General features: G+C 40.3%; 1 protein-coding gene across 1 annotated transcript; it reads right to left on the bottom strand.

The window, feature by feature from the left end:
* Positions 1-828: 828 nt before the first annotated feature.
* Positions 829-23636, bottom strand: pitpnb (phosphatidylinositol transfer protein, beta). The gene is made up of 12 exons (XM_085414543.1): positions 23513-23636; positions 17933-17963; positions 16839-16984; positions 11615-11706; positions 10957-10964; positions 10195-10269; positions 9717-9800; positions 5906-5983; positions 5704-5808; positions 5188-5310; positions 4895-4981; positions 829-3352 (listed from the first exon to the last, which is right to left on the bottom strand). Exons 1-11 carry the CDS (start codon positions 23530-23532, stop codon positions 4934-4936), a joined length of 810 nt encoding a protein of 269 aa, XP_085270669.1. The 5' UTR covers positions 23533-23636; the 3' UTR covers positions 829-3352; positions 4895-4933.
* Between the last annotated feature and the right edge of the window lie 1965 nt (positions 23637-25601).

Raw genomic sequence — 25601 nt, 5'->3', positions numbered from 1 at the left:
TTTTCATTTTGTACAATTCTAAATTGGTGAACTTGCCAGTTTAGTCTAACAAAATGAAAAAAACAACCCTGAAATCTTTGCAATACATCTTATTTAACCATTTATAAGATGTCTTGATCATACACCATAGCAACTGTGACATCACCTTATTGTTAATGCCTGTTTTCCAAACTTCAATGCTAATCATCTTTTTTTAACCTGACTTGATGAGAGAGGTGGATTCCATATGGTAGAAACTTGTAAATGACAAGTTAGCCCTGCCCTAAACCTTGCTTTATCATCCTTTTTGACTCTAATGGGAACCAGAATTTACAAAATAAACAGTAAAACTTTAAACCAGCAACTGAGATCATAAATTGATCAAAAACGTTTGGTGATACAATCCAACACCAGAAAGGCTGTTTTCTGATAGACTTTATTCTACTGGACAGTTTTTTAATCAGTTACTCCCTGTAGGCCATTTCAGGTGTTTATGTTCTGGACTGGCTTACCCTTTTCAGGTCAACAATTTCCATCTTATCTTAAAGTCTATGTTCTTGATTGGCCAACTGAATTGATTAGATATGCAAAATCTATTGTATGGCAAGCTTAAAAAAGCAAAATAAAAGGGAATATCATCCCCACAAATAAACACACAAATGATTCATAAACAGAACTGATTTGCTTATTTTTTTAAATTTATTAGATATTTTGTTATGTTCCATTGTCTAGACCTTCTGTCACAGCTTGGACGCTGCAGGAAAAAAGAACTAATTTTTATTACATTCACTACTAATTCCCCTGAATTTTGCCTTATCAGAAAAGAAAAGACTGAATACACTGTGAATCTTTGTCTTTCAAAACAAACAAAAAGAAAACAGAGGGAAAAAAAACAACAGTAGATTTTGCAGATGCTTTTTCATGATTACAATAAAGAAAACAGTATTTTTGACTCCGTCTGTTCCCTAAGCTTCTATCCCTCCCCTCACAGTCATACCTGGCATCACTGGTAATGCTACAAAAGGCAACTCCCGTCATCAAACTCAGGCTTTTCACTCCTCGTCATATAATTCAGAGGTCAAGCTGAATGGAGCTGGATTTTGGGAGAGGCCACTTCCTTCTTGTGTGATGCAATTCAAGAGTTTCTTAAAAGCATCAAGAGATCAAACCGAGAGAAAAAAAACCTAAAGAAAAAAAAAAAAAGAGCATGCAAATTAGCTGTTTTGTTAAACCTATTTGTCCTCGTACTGGTGATATAACAGGTCCATGTCATGTTTGTACAGGTGTGAAACATGTCAGTGCTCCCGGAGTTATTAACATCCTGTAAAATCTATCCCTTTATCTGTGTAGCTGTACATTCATAAGCATGGATGAGGTACAGTTCAAGACGTGAACAGTTTGCTCTGCTTTAGCAGCATGCTATCCACAAAGCTGTTATGTGCTCCACTGACATTCCAACTTCCTTAGAGTTACTTGTAGCAATACAGTATTAAATGATAAACCTGACAATGCTGATGAGCGCTTTATCTGTAAAATCGGGCCTTTTATAAAGTACACTTAAAGGCTCTCTTTTACCTGTTAAACAGAAACACACAGAGATAGGTTCTATCAAAACCTACAAATTCTGAGACACACACACACACACACACACACACACACACACACACACACACACACACACACACACACACACACACACACCTGATCAAAAGCCTTAACCAAACTACGTCATCATAAAAAACATCCTAAATATTTTACATTGAGCCTGACCTGATCTGTGTTAACTTCAATATATATATAAAAAAACTCAGCCCGTGCTGTGATACACTGCTCTAACCTCAAGTCCATGCAGCCAGAAAAAAAAGTTTGTGACAGAGGGAAGTGATCAACACATTTTCTAGATGAGGCTCTGACTAGCTCACTGCAAGAGTCAAATTTGCAGTGCGACCTCATACTATACTACCTTCTTGTAGTTAGTTAACTTAGGTGAAAAGCTTTAGAAAAAAAAAAAAGTAATTGTGTGTGTGGGTGGACAAACAAAAAAACTAAGCTAATCCACATCTGTAACAAACATGGCAGATCTGCCTGGACCCATTTGTTCTGTCAGTAGAGTGGAAACAGTAGTTTGAGAAAGATATTTAAAAAAAAAAAAAAAAAACTACCTTGATTCATGCACGGAGCAGTGCACAGACTCTCATCCTCATTTAAATCTAAAACAGAAAATTTAAAAAAAACCAAGAAGAAGCTTTTGGGGAGGTTTGACGGTCCTCCAGTTAAAGCCCTAGCCAAGGAGAAAGGCCATGCAGCGACAGCATGAGGCAAAGTTCAAGAGGCTGCTGGTGGTGTGAGAGCACTCAGAAGCCTTGATCTTATGCTGAATGTTAACCATCTCAGTCCCCAGACTGACAGTTTTAAGAGTGAAGGCAGTTAAAAACACAAACAAGCACACAGATGCGTACGCCAACACAGAGGTGTAAAGTACATACTCTCGTGGAGGGTACTGACTTGCCCTCTAAACAACACACACAACACGCACTGCAGTGGCTGTAGACATGCAGCGACAGTTTAAAAGTGAGGAGTTGCTGTTGTCCACATGCACTTGTGTCGAAGAAAGGGGTGGGCAAAAATAAATTACCCATCATGCATGAGCATCATCTTTGCTTTTAAACCATAAAAAAATAGGCATGGATCTGCCTGAGAATTCAAAATAAAGAAGAAAAAAAAAGGCCAGACATAGTGGGCCAGTGGAACAAGGGCAGAGAACCGAGAAAAACCTTTTACCAGGACAAGTATATCGACAATACTGAGGGGAGAGACGAGGTTTAAAGTAGAGACAGACAGTTATAATACAAGGAGAACGTGGTGAATTCAATTGTCTGATACCTGCTTCAATCATCTCATAGAAATTTGTGTGGGAACGTGTAGCTAAAAACATTCTAATGAATTTAAAAGGCTTGACTTTGTGAGTCACCATTTACACACCTGGATAAAAACAAAGCCCATTGGAATAATCAACTAACAATTACATATCAGGCAATTTACGATCTGTGCAAAGTTTTTTTTTCTTTTTATATGAATGCAAAACCTTTTTTTTTTTGTTTTGTTCTTTTTTTGATTTTTTTTTTTTTTTTTTTTCTTCTCTGAGTGAACAGGAGGCTTGTGACTGGGGGTAGGATCTGTACAGTACTGTTAACCAATCATTTCAAACCCCCCAATGAATCATGTGAGACAGGAAGCGAAGAGGCGACAATCAGGGCCATTTCCTCAGCGTGGTGGACATGTCTCTGATGACATCATCGTGACAGGGTTTGGTTGATTTGCCTCACTGCTCATGAGCAGCACTGGTGCCTCGAATCTGACCTGTTTTACGCAGCTGAATGAAAAAGAAAAGGCAGTAGTCAGCTTGTGTGTTGAATGTGTGGAAAAAGTCAAGTGATGCTTAAACTTTTTTTTAAACAACTTTTTTTTTTTTTTAAACACAGATAACATTAAAAATAAACATTTTGCCCCACTTTAGTTCACATATTTTAGTTCAATGTACACAAACTAGACCTAAATGAGAGGCAGAAAACTGACATATGGCTAAGCCAAACACAAAAGAATTCTCTTTGCCAAACTGTTGATGTTTTAAGTCTGTTAGTAAAGAGCAATGTGCATGCAGCCGACTTCCAAAAATCAAAGAAAAAAAAAACAACAATAAGCATCACAAACACAAAACATGAGGAGGAAAAATGAAAGTGCCTGACGTGAAGGTATGGGAGCTGAAAGAAAATCTTAAAATGTGAGCGAAAATGACAAACAGTAGCAGGCAGGAGGGGGAAAATGAAAATGATCACAATCCTATTCCTTATCTTATCATTGAAGGTTTTTACATACAATGTTTAAAATGTATTGGTCATAGATATTGAGAAGAATCTCTGTCTTACATGAATTTGTTGCAAACCCTCTTTTACTTATAACTTTCACTTATTACCTTTCGTTACCCCCATTCACAGAGGTTCAAATTATATTGCATTACATTCAGAGACATAACTACTTGTATAGTAGGTGTGTCAATTTCAACAGAAATATGTGTTAAAAATCCCACCCACTAACACATTACAAAATATGCCAAATAATTAGATTAAAGTGTTTAAAATATGAATATTTGATTAAAAAAGATTAAATTCAATTCAATCTGAAAAACTGCCTAAGAGAGGACTGTAAATCTGTCTTTGTGGAGTTGGCTTGTGAACACTCTGCCATCATTACCACGCGGTTGCTGTTAAATTATTTCAGACCTAATTACACTCCCATTGGGTCTAAGTATTTGAGAGTTTTATTTTGAAGAAAAACTACAACCATTAAGCTAGCTAATATATGTAATTAGGCTGCTGTTATTAAGTGTCATAAAACATAAAATTACTGAATAGAAGAAAAACCCTCAAACATTATTAATATGTTTTGCCTTTTTTCAGCTGACAGCAGCCTACTTATATTCCATAATTACAACATGCTCTTTCTCTGCGAGGGACATATCCATCTACCTGATATAGCTGGCTTTACCAGGTAGGTGGATATGTCCCTCAGAGGTACCTACTGCCCCTGGTAGTGCTGCTGAATATAATTAAGAATCCTCATCGACAGCCTTAACGCTCATTCTAGTTTTGATTGTCATGAATACAAAAAAATAATTAAGAACTGAAATCCACACATTTAAAGAAATAAAAATAAAAATAGGAAATAAAGGAGATAAAGGGATAAAAGGAGAGGAAGGTCAGAATGAAAAAAATGACACTGGGATATAAAGTGTAAGAGACAAGAGAACACTGGTTGGTTCCAGATATAGGTTAAAAACAGCAGGACGACAACAGCCTGAAGCCATGGAGTGGAGACTGATCCATGCAGTGTAACCATCACTCATGATGAAACTTACTCAGCCTGCCTCTAGTGTCAGACCTACAGCAACGGGGTTCTACTCATCTGTGGCACAGGTGCCTCGAACATCTCCTTTCTGACGCATCTAATGTGAAATTCAGGAGCAAAAGGGTTAAATCGCGAACACGAATCATGTTGTGTCTTCTCCAACAGCCCGGTCAAATATTTCAAACCATTACCACAGATTTCCAAACATTTCTAAATATGGAGACAACTGTATGTCATTTCAACTTTAAACTACCCCGAGACAAGGACAGTTATTTCAGATTGGATTCTGTTTGAGTTAATTACCTCCTCAAGCTCTTTTTGAGTCTCCTCTTCCATCCGCCTGATGTCCTCCATGGTCAAACCCACCCATTTGTCAATCCAACAGAACAACTGGCGGTGGAAGTTGGTGAAAATACGCTTTTCTTGCTGTGGAAAACAGACAGACATTTAAATGGAAAAAAAAAAGAAAAAAAAAAGAATACCATAAAGGTTGTACAGCAGCTGAAATAAAGACAGATTTTCCAAAATACAGAAGTGCTTTAGTGACCAACAGCAAGAAAGATTTGTTTCCTTCATGTCTTTATGTCACATTCATCACACTTGTGTAAAACACAAGCCACACTCAACTCTAGCATGCAAAGACAGGACATAAATTGAAAAGCTTATCATGATAATAAAAACACTAAAAAAGTTAAATGTTTTTTTTTTAAAAAGAAAGAAAGAAAGAAAAAGAAAGTAGTGTACCTCAGTGACCTTAAAATACTTAAAGACTATATAAGACTTCTCCTTTATCTGATGAGAGAGGAGAGCATATGTTACCCTGTGGATGAAGTTTTCCACTTTGGTCTGCAGACCCCACCATTTGAACTTGACAGTGACCAGTTTGTATGCACACATGTAAGGACAATCTGCCTTCAGCTCACTCTGCAAAGAGCACACAGGAAAAGCATAAATAAAGACAGGATTAGGATTAAGAAACAAAGGACAAAAATGAGCAAGATTCTGTGTCCATGTCTGGTACCTTCCATTCAGGGCCTAAAGGTCCTCTGTCTGTTTTGGCTGAGTGAAAAAGCGCAGGGTCTTCTTCTGGCTTATAGTCCTGCAGGAGAGTCAAAGGAAAAGAAATCTTTAAATGTTGCAGAACATCAACTTGTCTGCTGCAGGAGCACAGAGAAGGCACGATTCTTTGAAGACTGCAGATACTACACAGACTAGAGCCCAACGATTTTTCGGACCAATGTGATATTTGGCGATTAAAAATCTGATATCCCTGAAATTACTTCTTTACCCTCTACCAAACGTTGCTAGCTGGTTGTTCTGTTTGTGGTGTCCCAAATGTGTTGTCAACAAAGAAGATGCAGAGTCCCATCTAGTGGATAAACTATGGAATATCAACACTGAGTATTAAAGGGTGCTGTTCCTGTCTCTTTTTTACATTTTTAATTTTCATTTCTTGGTCATAAATCCAGACACAAATATATCAGTTAAACTGCCAATATAGGCCGCTATATCACCCTGCCAATATATCAACACTGACGAAGAGCAACAATCTCTCTCTCTCTGTTACATGCCCTAAATCTTGCTGTCTCAGTCACACTGAATCCAGCCTACCCTTTCAGCAGAGTTCAGGATGGCCTGTAACACTGAAGAAGAGCAAGAACGTATCTCTGTTACATGCCCTAAATCCTGAGCTCAAGGTTTACTGTGCTGTTTTAATCCATTAGCTTTGTTGGGAAAGTGTGGCGAATAGCTGGAGCAGATGGACATTTAGATTAAGCCTTGACCTCCACACTGATCCACTTAAGTCATTACTTTACAGGAGTCAGTATAAGAAACACTGGGACAATCGAGACCCACCTCAATGACAATGCCTTAATACCACCTTTAAAATTTTCAACCAGAAGTACAATGATTTATGTTCTAACTGATGGCCCAATGGATTACTGAGCTGCTCCAAAAGACAGATTTATAGTTTATTTAATAACACAAACTATAAGGGCATTCCTTTCAAGTCAGACGGTGACAAAATGTTAAATTGACAGAAGCAAAAGACATAGATCATAGTCACACAAAAGACAAATGAATAGATTATGCAGGGAGAAAATAATAAAACCATCTGCTGGGATACTGTGATAGCAGAATTAGGAATTTTAACAGGAACATTTTAAGCTGGACATACACTGCGATTTTTTCAGTCGCGTTATTCAGCTTCTACTCAAACTGCACGATTGACTCGCAGGGGTTAGACAGACACTGTGCGTCCATAACATGGAGGTTATAACAGAAAATCTGTCGCTCGCTCTCCCTTTTTCTCCCTCTGTCTTTCACGCACACAGACATGCACACCGCCACCATCAACTTTGCTAAATTGCTAATGAAAAACATTGATCAGGCAGCTGTGATTGAGCAGCAATGTCCATCCACGGTCGTTGTGGTCATGATAATTTTGTGAGGCCACGTTGACAGTGTTAAAAGTAACCTAGTCAGTTTTGAAGATTAACAATGGCTAACACTGAGCAGTGCTGGTTTTCTAACACTGGAATATTTCTAACATTTTGAGTTATTTTCCAGTGTTAGAAAATCAGCACTGCTCAGTGTTAGCCATTGTTAATCTGCAAAACTGACTAGGTTACTTTTAAACATATAACACTGTCAAAAGTGTTAATTTAACACTCAACAGTGTTGTATTTAACACTCAGAGGTGTGGACCCATATAGACACTCTCTAGTGTTAATTTAACACTGGAGATTTTGCTGTGTACAAAGCTCTGTGTAGCTTTGAACATAATTTGACTCTTCTCCTGCACAAAATGAATCAAGCGAGCACAATTTACTCCAAATCAGTTACTCCAAATGTTATCAGATAACAGATGACAGAGCAAAAACAAGATATTTTGGTACTTATTCTTTCAGTTGTTTTCAGTGCTAATGACAGAGGTTAGTATGTATGCAGGAATGAATATAAAACCATATGCTTGACTGTATTTTTGCACTTTTGGACATATAAACTTGTCTTTAATGTGTGATTTTATTCAATAAAATTCAAGTTATTTATAAAGTGCCAATCCACAACAGTGGTTGCCTCCAGGTGTTCAAACTGTAAAGCACTTTCTCAAATGTTATTACTATTGTTATTATTCAAGTTTATGAAAATATAATGGCAAAATGCAACAATCCTGTAAGTAGGGCTGGGCCATATTATACTGTTCATGGTAATACCAGTATAATGTTAGGCAATGATAAGAAAATGAAATATCGCGATAGAATATGGATAAAACACGTATGCGCAGAGCCTTTGTTTTCATACACACATGGTGGAAAAAGCATGACGGCGACAGAGAATGAGAAGGGCAAAAGCAAATCGTTGAATGAAACAGATGAAACAGAATTGGTTTGTAAAAATGGTGCAACTTTGGTTTTTGTCCGGCGCTCAAAAATCTGTTTAAAAAATGTTTTAGTGCGACTTTGGTAAGCTGTGACGCTGCACTGCTTGATGGATTGTCGGAGCATTACGGCTACCGTAGTGAGGAGCCTCGCGGAGTGATACGAACTGTACTTCAACATAATATTATCGTATTGTGTGTGTATAACTAAATTGTGTGAGTAAAGTTAGACTTATCTGACTGTTTTTTACTGCAGTTTCATGTTCCAAACCACCTCTTTTTGTGGAGTTGTAAAGTATTTTGTCTTGCATCAATTATATCGTCAAGTTATATCGTTATCGCAAATTTTCAAATATATATCTCGTGATAAACTTTTTTGGTCATATTGCCTTGCCCTACCTGTAAGTAAGGAAATCCTGCACAAAGTCATTTATCTGGTGAGCTGATCATCACAACACAGAGCATGTGATAATCAAATTAATGTTATCATGGTGATCCAGCCAGGTAAAAAGAGAACCACCTTTGTGACACTAAAAAGTTTGGTACCTGGCAAACCAACTAATCTATCTTCATAGTACAGCCCTCAGGTAATATAGTCCTGTTTGTGCTCTTGGTGATCCTTACATTTGATTTTGTTGTAGACATAGACAGGCTAAAGAACTTATTTTTGTAGTGAAGTGAAACTGAGTATTGATGGACACCTAATGGACCTACTCTCCTGTGATGGGTCCCTTTCAGATATCCTTTGAAAGCAATCAGCATTCAAACTATGCAGAGTCTATCACTCTGTTGCCTTCTCTCGAAGGTCCATACACGAAAGCATCTCATAGCCCCTGTGTAGGTTAAATTCCCACAGTCCTACTTTCTGTGGAGGTGGAGAGCACATGGACAATAATGTGGAAAAAAAAACAGCCTTAAGGCTGAAAACAAATTAATTCAAAGCTTTGTAAATTAGATATGGACTGGTACTGCTTTTATACTCAAAGACTTGTAAGAACACTCAAAGAGCTTTTTACAAGTCTCATTCACCCAATCACACACACATCCATATAAGTGATTTTTATTCTTTAGTCAAGCACTCTTCTAACATGTACAAACAGTCACACTAAAATGGATACATACAGGCAAACTCTGAATTCAGCATTTTGCCCAAAGATACTTTGACATGCAGACTAGAGTAGCCAGGGATCAAGCCCCTAACCTTCTGACCCACTCAAACTCCTGAGGCACAGCTGCTTTACCTGCATAAGCAACTGTAAATACATAATTTTCTAGTTAAAAAAACAAAACAAAACAAAAAAACCCCATAAAGCCCTCACTTTTTTTTTTAAGAAATGTGTTCCAGCAAAAATATTGTCCCGTATTCAGGTCTATTAAACTTTTTTTTTAACTTCTTAATGTGTGGCTTATAGGAGATCTTCATTAAACATCATCCATAATCAAGACTCACCCCTGGGGCCACTTCTTCTTTGTTTGCAATATCTATGGGTACGACTTCGACAGTCCTCCACGTCTGCTCATCCAGTTCATGGACCTGCATAAAGAAAACAAAGTGGAAACATTTCAGTGCAAAACAGGGAGAAAAAGAGGCATTTGTTTTTCATTCAAATTTGTTGAGTCTAAATCAAATCACATGCAAATTCAAAACTGCCGTGTAAACTCTAACTTGGACCCTTCTATCATGCAAGTGTATGACAGAAAGATTTATCAACATAAGGCTGGCCAGCCTGTGTTTTGTGGCTTTTAAATAGGAGCCTGTATCTCAACATAGGGACATAAAAATCATGGACATTTCTCAGGTGTCTAAACATTTACTTCAACCCGCACTATCCAGCATTTCTCAATATTATATAGATTTTCCTTCCCCCTCTCATTTGACAGAATTTCAATGCACTTCTGGGATACCCCCAGCATTCCTTTTCACTTACATTTTCTACTGTTCCCATGTCAGGTTTGTGCCAGGTCTCGATCTTAATCATGAAGTCATCCTTCATGTACTCATTCTGAAAAGTAGGAGACAAATAACATTCTTTATTTGTTGAAGTGAAGCAATGACAAGCTGTCACTCAGAAGTCAGGCAGGTCCCCTACACTGACAGTTACAGCTGATCTTGGCTGGTACCAACAACACTATGAATGGAAGGTTGTGAGACGTAAAACCTGCAGCTAAATCCAATTAACCAATCAGACTAAAGCAACACTGGTGATGCTATACCACTCAGCTCTGGTCTATTTTTAATATTAGTAACGCTAGTTAACTTGCCAGTAATGTAAAGCAATAGTGGGCTCTGAACTTCAAACATCAAAAGGACAGAGAAGCAAATATCAAGGAACAGAGAGTGGATCAAATATTTGTGGCATATGCTGATGAGCATTTGTTGCATACATAAAGTAATATCTGTTTACTTTATGCAAATGCAAACTGGCCTTATAAAAATTAAACAAATATGTCAATGAAAATTGTAGATTAAGTTTTATGTTAAAGGATTTGAAGCAGGTAGTGGAAGATGTCACATCAAACTCAACTTTGTGGAAGTTTCCTGGCATAAAAATGAGCTGTGATCATCTAACTTGGTGTTAGACCCCTCCTGTCCTAGAGGACATGGAATGGCTAATGGGTGGATTTTCTGGTGGGACTAGGCCTTTAACAACAACAAAAAAACCTCCAAAAAGAGGTAATGAGTAACTCACCGTCACAACTGCAGAGTAAAAAGGAAAAGAGAAAAAAAAAAAGAGCATCAGTATCAAATAATTAACAAAAAACTGTACATTTTTAGTATTATTTGAAATGCATTTATAAAATGCCTATTTCTGTAGTGGCTAAGTGCACTATCAAAACTATTAAATAATAACAAGTCTAAGTTTCTTCTGTGCAAACAATTTATTTGCCAAGTATTTTGTAGTAAATAATAGAGGAATACGAGGCTCTTGTTCTATGGATCTCTCAAATTTCCCTGTCTCGGACTGCAGCTGGTAGTCCTTCTTCCTCAGCCTCGATGAGTTGGTCATAGCAGCGCATGAATCAGCCTTCCACCTGCTGCAAGTTCTGGTTAGAGTGATTCTCCCACTTGCAGTGGATCTCTGAATCAAAAGGTCTACTGTTGTCAGCTGCAGTCCAGGATGGTGAAATACTGGGGAAAACATCTGAATCATACAGAGGACTTCCACAATTGCAGCCTGGCTGGCAAGCCAGCTGGTAGGGAAACATGAGACAGGAAGGGCTGTGGGTAACTGGTCACTAGCATCTACTAGTGAATCAATTGCATATTTCCTCACTGACAAATTACTTGCCATAATTTTATCATTAATGCAATTCAAATAACACAAGCACACTTCTGCGTGTACTTACTAGTGCGACAGTATGGGTAGGCATTCCAAGCCTTTTCGTGAAAAACTAATGCTCCTTCTGGTGCAATCATCTTCACGTAACCCGGGACTTTACTGTTATGAAAGAGAAAATTAGACAATACTTATACTTTCCAACTTGTGTCTTTCAAAGGCCATAAAACATTGTAACAGGGAGCCGACTGCGCTCTTTAAAACTAATAATAACTCTGTTTGTAAATGGCTATTATCTGAAATATTTAATCAATTCTCATGCTGTACATGTCTAGAGCTCTTACCCAAACCCATTTCCCGTAATCACATAATCACAAAGACCATACAATATACATACGGTGGACAAAATAAGTTTAAACATCTGACATAAAGCCTGAAACTTTATGCACATTTTATCTATTTTCAGTTGAGGGACTAGACTTTTCATTTAAACTAAGGGAAAAAAAACAGTCCCCTAAATGCATCACTTGCAGCGCGAAAGTAATTAACACATATACATCTAGTCTTAGACTATTAAAGTGATAAAAAATTGTAACTTTTTGACCAGCTCTCACGTTCCCTTTCAGTCGATTCACTTGGTACAACACATAAGTATTGGATATCACACCCTCGCGTGTCCTGGCTGAAGAAACTTTTATTCACACCTTTAAGGCAGATGACGTGTGATGACACACGCACGGCCCCGCCTGCACATATAGCCGCTTTCATCACAGTCATCCCTCAGTTCTTACGCTCTTCACCTCGCTGAGAACACCTCTGCTGAGTTGGTCTAGCTAGCTGCTGCTAGTTAGCGCCGTTGTCTGCCGACTTGAACTTAGCTTAACTGCCCCTGTTGGTGTTAGCCTCCAGTGCGCAGTTGGTGTGTAGGCTGCCTGCAGAGCGCTAATTTCGAGTTTTTCCTGTACAGCGTTTGGCTTTGCGGTTTGGAATAGACTCCTAACCGAAGCGAGCAAAGCAGAAATCTTCTGTTCGCCCCTGTCCTCAGGGGTGTGGTTTCTCTTTGCACAAAAGTGACCAGCACGATGCCTGCCCTGTCTGCCTGGCGATCGTCAACGCTAGGAGACCGTTGATGGAGCCCAAAGCCTGTGGGTTTTGTCGACGCTCGACCCCGGAAAGACAGGTGACGTTTGTGGAAAATGTGCTGGGAGGGACGGCTGTCGCACGGCATGACCTTTTCCTTTTCGAGTCTGGAGCCCTGGCTTCATCAGAGTCCGAAGACGAGGATTATCCGGTCGATGTCCCCGCAATTAGCTGGGCTGACCACATGGAATACGGTGATGGGTTAGCTGATGATGAGCTGGAACCATGCAGGAAGACGATGACGTGCTGGACATCGGCCTGGACATCGATGGTTTGTCAGAGGATGAGCAGGAGTGTTCACTGTTGTCCCAATATGCCGCCGCTGCTGCGCCGGTCGGGAACGATGACACTTCTCTTTTTTTCCCCTGTTTCGCCGTGCTTCTGAAAAGCTGCAATTGGACTGGCCCTCTCCTCCGACAGCTCAGAAGCCGTTCAATTGGCAGGCTTTTTCCTCCCTCCGGAGCCCGCAACGACCAAAACCCGCCTTCCCATGTTCCCATACTTTGTCTGCCAGCTAACGGCATCATGGGACAAACCTCTGTCTACCTGTCATCACACGCAGGTAGACAGAGGTTTGTCCCACTGTGCCCGGCTATGGACAGTGCATGGAGGGCGACGGCACCAAGGAGACTGGCTTAGCTAACCCACCCCTTATGGAGCCATCACCATGCTCCAGACGTACCAGGTGATGTGCCTGGTTCCTGGTGACAGCACCGCTGGCACCTCTTCTTAACAAGGTCAGAGTTGCCATGGATTACACCCTCTGCACTGTGCAGTGCTTTCCCTGGGCAGACGGATGGCATCGACAGTAGTGGCGCAGAGGCACCTGTGGCTGACCCTCTCTGATGTCCCGGATAGGGACAGAGCTGTATATCTGGACGCACCAGTGTCTGCGGCTAGGTTATTCGGACATTCACTTGAAGCCATTCAGGCTAGACTCGACTGAAGCAGACAGAAGCTCTGCGCAACATCATCATTAGGCGAAGTCCAAGCCCGCAGCTAGCTCTCACAGGCCCACCGCTCCTCTGCCGACTGGCAAGAGACCGGCGCCCACTGCTGTAGTGGGTGTGCCGCCAGCGGGGGCACATCCTCCAGCCCGAGCTCCACGCCAGTTGGCCTAGAACAAAGGCCCACCCTCGGACCCCCGGCAGGACCTGACGCCCAGGAGGAAGAAGCCTCAGCCCTCCTAGTTGTGGTTTCGAGGGGTCTAGGGGCAGGAAGACGCTGCTCTTACCCCTCTGTTGCCGCCCAAGAGGTGCCACTTAAGTTCTGTTCAGGTTGTCAGCCCCAGAAGGCGCTGCACTTTCCTAACACTGTCTCCCAAGCACAACGCCCTGCACACAAAATGCCTCAAGTTGTAAATGTTCAGGTGACCACATCAAGTGTTCCACCTGTTTTTCATTGTTGTGCCCCAGGAAAGGTGCCTCCAACAAAATGGATGAATGTACATGTTCCCATATTACAATCAATAAAGAGTGTTGTTTATTCTCAAACAATCACAAATGCTCAGCCTGCAGGCAGAACGAGCCAGGTCAGCCAGCTGGCTGCTCACTTGCCTCAGTGGTGGGCTTGCGCCCCTCTCAGTGAGTGCTGCGAACCGTTGCCATGGGTTACCGGTTGTAGTTCAGGGTCAAGCCGCCTCTTTTCCGGAGAGTCGTAAACACGACTGTCGGCACCGAAGCGGCCATGATACTTAGAGGAAATAAAGTTGTATTGCAGAAAAGAGCAAGACGAGTGGTCCCTACTTTGGAGACAGACAAAGGTTGGTACAGCCGTTATTTTGTTGTTCCGAAAAAAGGGGGAGGGCTTTGGCCCATCCTCAACCTGCGAGTCTTGAACACGTATCTACGAACGTACAAGTTCAAGATGCTAACACTCAGACAGCTCTTGAGTGCAGTTGGCCCAGGAAATTGGTTTGCAAGAATCGATCTAACAGATGCTTATTTTCATGTAGCTATACACCCGAAACACAGGCAGTTTCTGGGGTTTGCATTCAAGGGCGTAGCCCTACAAATACCTGGTGCTGTCGTTCGGGCTGTCACTCGTTCCTCGCACCTTTGCGAAATGTGCCGAGGCAGTGCTAGTGCCCCTCAAAGAGACAGGCATCCGCATCTTAGCCTACCTAGACGACTGGGCTCTCGTAGCTTGCTCCAGAGAGCAGGCAGAGACACAGCTGTCGCTGGTTCTGTCACACATTCAGACACTGGGGTTCTCTGTGAACTTTCAAAAGAGCTCGCTTATCCCAAGTCAGCAGATTTCTTTCCTTGGTTTGGAAATATGCTTGCTTTCCAGCCACGCATATTTGTCGGAGCACAAACTGGCCGCGTTTCATCGCTGCCTCGCTCAGTTTCAGCTTGGACGCAGACTCCGTTTCCAGATATTACATTTGTTGGGCATGATGGCATCTATGATCGCCGTAGTGCCACTTGGACTGTTAAAGATGAGAGCGTTTCAACGCTGGACTCTCTCTCACCGCCTGTGTGCATCATGTCTCCTCCTAACTGCGTCTTGCATGCTAGCACTCTGTCCTTGGAGGGAGCCCGGGCTGCTGCATCAGGGCTCTCGGATTGGGAGGGTGTTGTTTCGCAAGGTGGTGTCCACAGATGCTTCCCTAAGAGGGTGGGGAGCGCTGTACGAGGGTTGCATCAGTGAGAGGGATCTGGTCGACAGCCCAGTGCGAGCTGCACATCAACCACTTAGAGCTGTTAGCAGTGTTCTTAGCTCTCAAACATTTTCGTCCAGTCCTGGAGGGCCAGCATGTCTTAGTCAGGATGGACAATTCAACAGTGGTATCCTACATAAACAGGCAGGGGGGTACACGCTCTCTTCCCCTGTTGACGCTATCTCGCTCTCTGCTGTTATGGTGCAGTGTTCATTTTCTGTCTCTAAGAGCCACCCATGTTCCGGGCCACCGGAACCTTGGGCCGGACCTTCTCACGGGGGGGGGGGGTCCTCTGGTGAGAGAATGGAGGTTACACCCTTTAATAGTGGCTCAGATTTGGGATCTATTTGGTAAGGCTCAAGTAGATCTTTTTGCCTCCAGGGTAAATACTCCCTGGCCCCTGTTCTTCTCCATAATGGACCATGATGCACCCTTGGGCATGGACACACTAGCGCACCAATAGCCACACGTGCTCCTGTATGCATTTCCCCCAGTGGAAATGATATCTCCAGTTCTAGAGAGAGTGCATCAGCAGTCTCTCTCTCTGTTGTAGTGGCCCCTTGGTGGACCACAAGGTCGTGGTATGCAGAGATAATCAGCCTGCTAGCAGCGAGTCCTTGGCAGCTTCCTCTCTGCAGGGACCTCCTCTCTCAGGCGGGAGGAGAAGTGGTTCATCTGCGCCAGGATCTGTGGCGTCTTCGTGCTTACCTGCTGAGAGGTTAAACTTGATTGCCAAGGGTTTGCCGCCTAGTGTGATAGCGACAATTCAGAACACTAGCGCCTCATCTACTAGAGGCTTGTATGCTTACAAATGGCGAGCCTTCGAGCAATGGTGCCAGGTCCGCCATACTCTCCCATTTCAGTGCTCTATTGTGGATGTTTTGATATTTCTGCAGGAGCTGCTGGATAAGGGCCTTTCATTTTCGACAATTAAGGTTTATTTAGCAGCTATATTTACTTGTCATATTGGCTTTGACGGGGTGACACCAGGTGTACATCCGCTTGCCATACATTTTCTGAAAGGAGTTCGCTGGCTGAGACCCGTGCTTAAGTCCAGTGTCCCTGCTTGGGACTTGTCTTTGGTGCTGGAGGCCCTTTGAAGCCCCACGTTTGAACCCATTGAGTCTGTGGATGTGAAATTTCTTTCATATAAGACTGCATTACTTCTCGCTTTGGATTCGGCAAAGCGAGTGGGTGACCTTCATGCACTGTCTGTGCATCCCTCCTGCACACAGTTCTCTCCTGATGGCCACATGGTCGTATTGCGTCCAAATGCTGCCTATTTTCCCAAGATCATGCCTGCATCTTATAGCTCAATGGAGTTGATGAAACCAGGAACAGACAAGAACTTTGCATATACAGAGCCTGTCAATCAAACAAATCATCCTTATTGAGTGTTTAAGTAATTAGGTCAGACTAATTGTCTCTTATAGAGGACCCTATAATTTCCCCTTCATTCCTCTACGAAAGAAAATTAATTTCAAAGCCTTGCCTTTTTAGATGATATATTTTATGTGTGTACTGTCCCTTCTCTCCATCCTTCTCATAGGGTTCATTCTTCAGCACTTCAATGCCTTCTCCTCCTCCTGTCTCATTTTTGCTGGCCTCAGCCACAGAGTACAGTTGCCCTACTTGATACTGCAAGAAATGGGAACACAAAGAAGACAGAGTGGAAATCAGCTTTGACTACAGTGAAAAATCCTTAGATTAACTGGAAGGATTGCGAAAGGCTTTGCGGGCCCTTGAAGCCTGTGAAGGCACATAAGTGCAAAGATGGAGTATCACTAACAGCAACTAGAACCAACATAGGAAGTAATTGTCTGTATTAATGTACATTAAAAAAGCAATGTTGGGCTGCACGTTCGTTTACAAGAGTCTAGCCACATTTTAAACAGCATTTCAGTCACTGAGTTGTACACTTAAAGGTTTTAAACACATTTTTACAAGCCCATCAATAACATCTTTATATTTGTACATTTTATCTTTAAAAAACAAAAACAAAAAAACTTTGTCCCTTTATTTGGACTTGTATGCCTAATGAAGTCCACCATCCTGATATTAATGGTTATTTGACACAATGTGCTTCACAATACGAGCAGTAACAAACTAATAAAAAAGACCCAAACAGACTCATATAGAAAATCCTTCACTGTGTTGAGAAAAAAACAACACAACAAAACAATTATTTCTTGTAGAATCCCAATAATAACCTCCATTAGAAGTGAAAGTTATTAAAGACTAAACAGAAGTCTAGTTTTGAGATTACACACACACACAAAAAAAAAGAGCATAAAAGCATCATTGCTGTTAAGTCAACAGCCAGAATGCAGTTCAAAAGGTTGAGTCTACACCCCAGTGTAACTCTGATCTCTGCAACACACAGCCTGTCCCAATAACATCAGTAGTCTCTAACAAAGGCTTTTTGTCTTAATATGAGGTTCAGACTAAAGCCAGCGTGGATGAACATTTTCTGTGTAAGACAAACACAATACTCCCTCTATTTTATCAAAATATAACAATAGCACAGTGAATTTAAATAATATGCCCATATATATTTTAAGAGAACATGTAGGCAATAATACTCACCTCTTCCACAGAGACTGGCAACACTACACGGCTGTAAGGAGGATATGACAGGAAAAGAAGAGAGAAACAAATAGGTTAAAGACATAAAAGATATGAATAAAATATGAATAAAATTCCATTTTTAAAATAGAACCAAGCTGATCAAATGTTAAGGATTAAACACTCTTTTGGATGGTTGTAAGGAGACAGATGCCACTGCCTAGAAACTTTTATGAAATGGTTCAACATTCCTAAAATTTTGCTTCTTTAAAAACATTTTTTTGCTATAAATGTTTACCAGTCTGAATGTTAACACGTCAGTGAGTAACTGAGTATAGTATATGGCTGTAGCTGAACTCCAATTACTAAGTAGCAATAGTTTTCTGATAAAATTATGAGCAAGCACTTGATAACAGTGTGAAGGAGGAACGTTGTTTCGAAGAAACAGGTCATCTGCTGCCAGAACCTCCGAGGTGAGGGGAAACAGATGCACCTAGCAGATGCAGCTATGGTCCGAATTTCAAAATCCTACGTTCACATATACAAGATTTTCAGAAAACGTGACAGAGAACTCTCAGTGACCTTAAGGTCGAGGTCACTGAGATTTTAACTTGTACAATATTTTTAGTAGATACACCTAGGGCTGTGCTATATGACCAAAATCTCATATCTCGATATAAGAATTCTATCGTCCCGATAACGATATAAATCACAAAAATGTAACATTTTCTGTAAATTCTGTGACTCTCGGGCAGCTCAAGTGTTTCCAGCTGCGCGTCATGTAGCTGGAGTCGAGTGTTTTAACAGATGCATGAAACTATACATTTTTAGACATAAGTTGTAACGGCCGCCGTTTTCTTTGTGAGTATTTATTACACAGCATGCTTCGGGGAAAAGCTTGTTCTAACGTTTGACTCTAAGGTTTATTTTTTAGCACATGGCGTCTTTTTTTTTACTTCTCATCCGTAAATAATCTGCTCTTTCCCGTGATTCAGTTTATTTTGAAAAGTCTCAACAGGATCTTGAGCTTTATTGTGAAAGGTTTATGTGGAACATAAACAAGCGGACACGCGATGGTGTTACCGTCGTTGTTGCTAACCACAACGCATAAAAACAGGTGCTTGTCCGTCCGTAGTGTGGTAATATTAAATATAAGAGAAAGAGAGAACTTTAAGAAATTAATATAGCCACTAGAGTGACCATCAAAACGATGAAAAAAATATTGCCGTAAATAGTTTATTTTGCGACACCATGAAACAAACGATAGACGTTTTTATATCGTCATCTGATATATATCGTTATATCGAACAGCCCTAGATACACCTATAGTATCAATTTAAAACTCCTATGCCACTTTGTTCTCGAGTTATTGCATTCATAAACTTGGGTGTCTGTATTGACCGCCTGCCCAGCAGGTTGATGACAATAGATGGGGGTTAAAAGTGCAGCACAGAGAGACAATGATCAGGATAAAACACAAACTATTTCTCAAATCAAATCAAATCAAATCACTTTTATTGTCACATCTAATGACTCAAGTTGGCTTCAAGTTACAGGCTGTCACTTGATGAAATCTGTTGTAGTAGGCATTAAAAAAAACATCTCATATTTAATGACTTTTTCTATTGTTGTTTTTTGGGGGGACTGGGGGTCATATGATTAATTTTGGGGTATGTGGGACCTAGAACCAATGAAAATGACATTTAACCCCATAGAAATTAATATCAAACAACAATGGCAGCATGCCAGGTTGCCTAGAAACTTGTACTAAAAAAAGAAACAAGAATTGGTTCCACAAGTTTGAATTTATTTTTGCATTTTCTCTAACCCACCCAGGATCAAAGAATACATACAGGCTCAAGTGCATACATACACCCACACCAATACTCGGTTAAATGTCCCTTAGCAAATTGGACCTTGGCCAAATGCTTTTGGTAGCCATCAACAAGTTTCTGGCTGGATATCTGGCCACTCTCAGAAATGGTTTCATTTAAATTAGTTTGTTTCATCCAGCTTTTAGGCATAGTTCACAAGTTAGGCATGAGGTTGGAGCTTGGACAGTCCATTCCAGAATCTTAATGAGCCATTTCTAAACAACTGCACATCAGTTTAACCTTCCTGTCGTGTTTGGGTCAACTGTACATGAGTATAAATTATTCAGATGTGTAACCACTTTCCCAAGTGGTTCAATAAATCAAAACTTGTGATCAAATATTCAGCCAATTTCATGCTAGATGCTTGTTAACGCCTACCAAAAACATCTTTCAAGGTGCAGTTGGCTAAGGGACATTTAATAAAATATTGAATGCATTAGTAAAAATCCAAAATAATTTCAAACTTCTGCAACCAGTTCCTGTTTTTTAAAGCCAATAAAAGATACATTCTGTACAATCATTTCATCTTAGCTAAAGAAGAGTTGTAAGAAATCATTAAACCCCCCAAATTACCATCAGATATTGTGTATCTATTAAGCTGTAATCCCCACTAAAATTGAAACTTAAATAGTTACCTTTTAAAAACTAGATTTGACAAACCTAATGTTTCAAGACAATTTAGTAGTAGTAGTTCTAGTGTTAACCTTAAACGTATTAAAATAAGAGCTACTAGACCTGAACTATTATATGCATATTGCAGCTTAATTACAAAATGAAGAAAACCACCAAACAGACAGTAACGAATTCTTTCTTGCTTAGATCTTCATGTCCTCATTAATAAAAAATACTCCTAGACTGGCAGAGTTAGCACCCCACCCTTTACCTAAACATCTACTGATTAATCAAGTGTGTGTTCTCTTGTGTACTCAATGTCTACTGTATATAAACACTACTGTGTGCTACACAATATTATACTTCAGAATATCTACATAATTTGCATAATGCATGCAATTTTCAAAGGTACAAAAAGTTGTGTCACTGGCAATCATTAAAGGTGACTTATTTGCTCATTTTCACCTAGTTTTTGTCAGTACATCAATAATCAATACATTACAACATATATTTAAATCTTCAGCATTTAGTGTCAAAGAACAATCATAACCCCAAACTGTATTTACATTGACTAATACTCACTATGTGTAAAAAATAATGGCAGCGAAAAGGTCTACACCAGCGGTGTCGAACTTCAGGCCTCGAGGTTTTAGATAGCACCCTGGGTCAACACACCTGAATCAAATGATTAGTTCATTACCAGGCCTCAGGAGAACTTCAAAACATGTTGAGGAGGTAATTTAGCAATTTAAATCAGCTGTGTTGGATCAAGGACACATCTAAAACCTGCAGGACACCGGCCCTCGAGGTCTGGAGTTCAACACCTGTGGTCTACACTGAAAATGACCTTCTTGGGTTAAAAAGGCCAAAGGCCAAACTGGCTTGTGAAGACATACTTGAATTTCAGACATCACAGACAAATGCAGTACAAGTACTCTGGTGCTCAGACACAACCTTTATTAAAGTTTGAATTATAAGCAGCTTTATTTGTTTCTCTTGCTACAACAAATAACAGTGTAAATTTATAGCTAAAATAATGAGTAAATGAATTGATTAGTTATAGAATGAATTAGTAATAGTCAGTTAAATATTCATGTAGAATCCCTTAAAATGTCAGGATTCTTAAATGTATTAATATGACTAAAAAAAAATCAATTTCTACAGTGGTCCTACAGTGATACAACAGGCATCTTTTCATCCTAAGTGGAAATTCATTCTACCATTTTTTCCCACAGTCTGAAAGCTCTGTATTCATATGCACATGCACATCCCTTAACTATCGCTTTGAAATTTCAGCAAATTGTATTTGCTGATCATCTATATATTTCAGCTGCTTCTCCAGTGCAACTGTCTGGCAATGTAGCTGCAGAAGGTAGTCCTTGCTCTGCTAACGAATAGAGGGCCTAACCAGATTCTTGAGCAAAGGAAGAACTGCTACATGTGCCGTTAAATCCAACATTGCACATTTTTCACAAAGTCAATTGAAATAACTGCACCAAAGCTGCTTTATAAATAGTATTATTTAGTACCGAAAATCGGTTGTACTAAGAAAGTAATTATGCCTGACATAAAAACATCATAATTAATGCTCATGTTCAACGTATACAATCACACACGTGGCAGTGGGCTAAACCAGCCCAGTGTAACATATCAAAATGTAAGGTCAGCCTTACAGCATTAATATTAGTCATCTGTGACTCAATTCTATCAAGTCTAACATCAAAAGTACCACACATTTACCAGTGGCAGTGGCTTACAGTTATTTTTTGCATCACACCAATTTTGCATGGGCTAAATGTTCAGTGTCATGAAAGGCTGAAAGACATTAAAGCTGTAAGGTTGTTTTGTTTTGTTTTAAACTAAAAATCTTAAATTATTTAAAATTGCATTATCCAGCAACAAAAGGAAAAGAAGATACATACTACAATCAGTTCAGAATTTTATAATACGTGATTAACCAGTAACAACACAAGCTTATGTTTAGGAATTTTTTTAATATATTGAGATATAAGCCATTAATGAAAGATTAATTTCAGTAACCAGTATATTTGTTTCTCCCTCCGTGAGACTACGTTAGTTGCTTTTAACCAACAATTTTTATAGATATTAATAGTCCTGGCTCTGATACTGAAGTACTGTATGGAATCGAACCCATTCTGTGCTATCCCCTAACAACAGGTAGCCTCCCGTTATATGTAGGCTACACAGGTTAGCCACGCAGTGAATGCTAGATTTAATAAGAAAGAATGAAAACGTCCACTGCATAGTTTCAATCCACCCGATTGATGGGCAGAAATATTAAGAGTAATTGTTTTAACAATTACGCATCATTAATATAGTGTTCGTGTTAGCTGCCCAGTTTTAGAGGGTTAACTTTATACCACTAGCGCAACAAACTAACAGCAAAGTAGTTAGTCCTTCCATAACCCCATGCTAGCTTGTAGGCTATAGCTGACGTATGGTACGGGGGAGTACAGACAATAAACCCTGCATAACTATTTCCTAACAATAAGCTCTCTTCTGCTTTAACAATGAGTTGTACTAGCAGCTGATTGTGGACTTTTAAATAAACTCGGTTGTCAGAGAATTGCCATGCTAGCCGCTACAGCTAACTTAGCCAGCTAGCATAAATGGTAAATCCGACAGAAGGACCCTTAATCTCTCACTCACGGGACCAAAGCTTAACGTAACGGCATTTCAGAGATATAACACGCTGCTACATGGCTAGCTGCAGTCACGTTGGCAATACAGCAAACCGTCAAAGTAGTACTAACTCGCTGAATGTGCAAAAGGCTTATGTGTGAGCGGTGCAGCCTTTTTATGTAACTCGTTTTCATTAAGAAGCTAATTATCCCCTCTGCATCTACAACTCAGAAGCTAACTGTAGCTTGTACTAGCAACGCCTTAAAAAGACCGGTGGGTCCCGTTATCCACGTCCTGATCCAACCTGCTCAGAAGCTGGCTTTTTACAGACTACAGGAGCGTAAAATACAGCGAACGACAACGCTAAATGAAACACACATGCGTACTTCTCAATAATCAAATGTGGGACCGATCTGAATACCCCACTAAACGCACTAAAAAAAACATTTTTTAAAAACATTTTCACACTCACTATTCCTTGATGAGCACCATCTTCGTCACACGGGCTGCGGCTGCGCAGTGGTAATCGACACCCGATCAACAAGTCAGTTCCGCCCTCCGGGAAAAATCTGATTGGCTGAAACATCCACACCATTGTTCATGTAATACTGTACCTCTGTATTCCATTGAACACTATGTTAATGTATTTGTCATATACTACTATGATATGTTCAGTGATATTTATTATGGCGAAATATACATAAATACAACTCACTATTTGCCATGTTTTTGGAATAAAAAACTAACAGCAGAAACAAGTATAGTAATTAACAAACCACTGTTTGCTCTCAGGGTACTTAGTGGACAATTTGTTTTCCGTGATCTAAACTTTAAAACTTAATTTTGGTAGGTTTATATCACAATTAGGTTTGGTAGCTTTTGGTCCAGATCTAGAAAAAATACTAAATGGCTTGGCTTGCACAGCACTTGGACCGATTTCACTTGGAATTTCCATAATATATTTTAATATGTACCTATATTTTAATACTCATACTTTTCTATAAATTCAAGACTTTTACTTCTAACAGTGTGATATAGCAAGTTTTTAAAAATAAGTAATTGATTGGGTGAACATCGATGCAAGAATATACATGCTGCCTGCTCTATGGCTTATCGTCAGACTAGAGGAACAGGGCGTTGTTTGAAACAGGGCGGATCGCTTGGAACGCCAGGCTAGCAGGTACTAAAAAAGTACCTGGTACCTATGAACTAATGGAAAACCCTGAAAACCATAGCGAACCATGCCGATTGGATCCCAGTAGGTACTAATCGAAAAAGGGGATCAAGGAAAAGGTGTAAGCCCTGATCGCACCAGTCTCAGGGTCCTTTAAGTCCTGTGCTGTTTAGCAGTCAGCCATTCTGCAGTATCTCTTTAGTCTGAATCTGCTCCAGGAAAAGGTACCGATGGTAAGGAAGACATCATGTTTAGTGCTGGTTCCAAAGAAAGCCACCTCTTCTGGCCTTAATGACTTCAGCCCAGTTGCCTTGTCGTCATGTTATGAAGGTGTTGGAGAGACTGATTCTTGCTCAGCTTAGCTTGCAGGTGAAACATCTTTCAGGTGGGGGTGGATGATTCTGTTATCTACCTGTTGCAGCATGCTTACCTGGATAGTACTGGTTGAACTGTGAGAATCATATTCTTTGATTTTTCCAGTGACTTATACCATTAATACCATCAAGCCACTTCTGTGAAAAGCTGCTCAGGATGGGAGTCGCCAATTCTACATTCTCCTCGATTGGTAACTGTCTCTCAGAAGACACTGCATTAGTTGGGTGTATTAAGGGTGGGCAGGACATTCAGACTCCTTCTGAATGTCAACAAGACAAAAGAGATGGTGGTTGACTTCTGGAGGAAATAAACTGCGACTAGGCCATTCAACCTTATGGGTGAGTAGGTGGGGACAGTGGACAGATACAGGTACTTGTGCGTAGTGGTAGTGAGTGCCATCTATTTTGCTGTCGTCTGCTGGGGGGACCTGAGTGCCAAAGATGCCAGCAGGATCAACAAACTCATCCGCAAGGCTGTAAAAAATTTGGAGATGTTTGAGTCAGTGAGGGACAGGAGGTCACTAAACAAACTGCTACATCATGTACAGCCCATCACACCTGTTCCACTAATTTCTGAGGCAGCAGACCTCCTTCTCCCTCAGACTGATTGAACCTCGCTGCCATAAGGAAATCATTCTGATATCTCATAGCACAAAGCCCTTAACAGGGTATATCCTGGATAGGTTGCAAATATATAATAGGGCCAATATGGAGAGACAGACAACCACTCAATCTAAAACTCACATCCATTGGCCAATTTAGAATCACAAATTAACCTAACCTGTGAATGTTTTTTGGACTGTAGGAAGAAGTCTGAGTACCTGGTGAGAACCCATGGAGACATGGCGACAAAGTGCAAACTCCAGACAGACTGGATTTGAACCTAGGACCTTATTGCTGTGAGGCACTGACGACTGTGCCATTTTTTTCATATTTTGCAAAACTGCACTAAATTGAATCACTGTAAGAGCATTAGCATGAACTCTAAATAACACTGGAAATTAAAAGAACAC

Source organism: Rhamphochromis longiceps, linkage group LG7 (genome assembly GCF_057381845.1).
Source record: "Rhamphochromis longiceps isolate RC_006_pf linkage group LG7, R_longiceps_female_GT1.1, whole genome shotgun sequence".
Lineage (NCBI taxonomy): Eukaryota > Metazoa > Chordata > Actinopteri > Cichliformes > Cichlidae > Rhamphochromis > Rhamphochromis longiceps.
The sequence above is the reverse complement of the archived record's forward strand: the minus strand, read 5'-3'. Positions and strand labels throughout refer to the sequence as shown.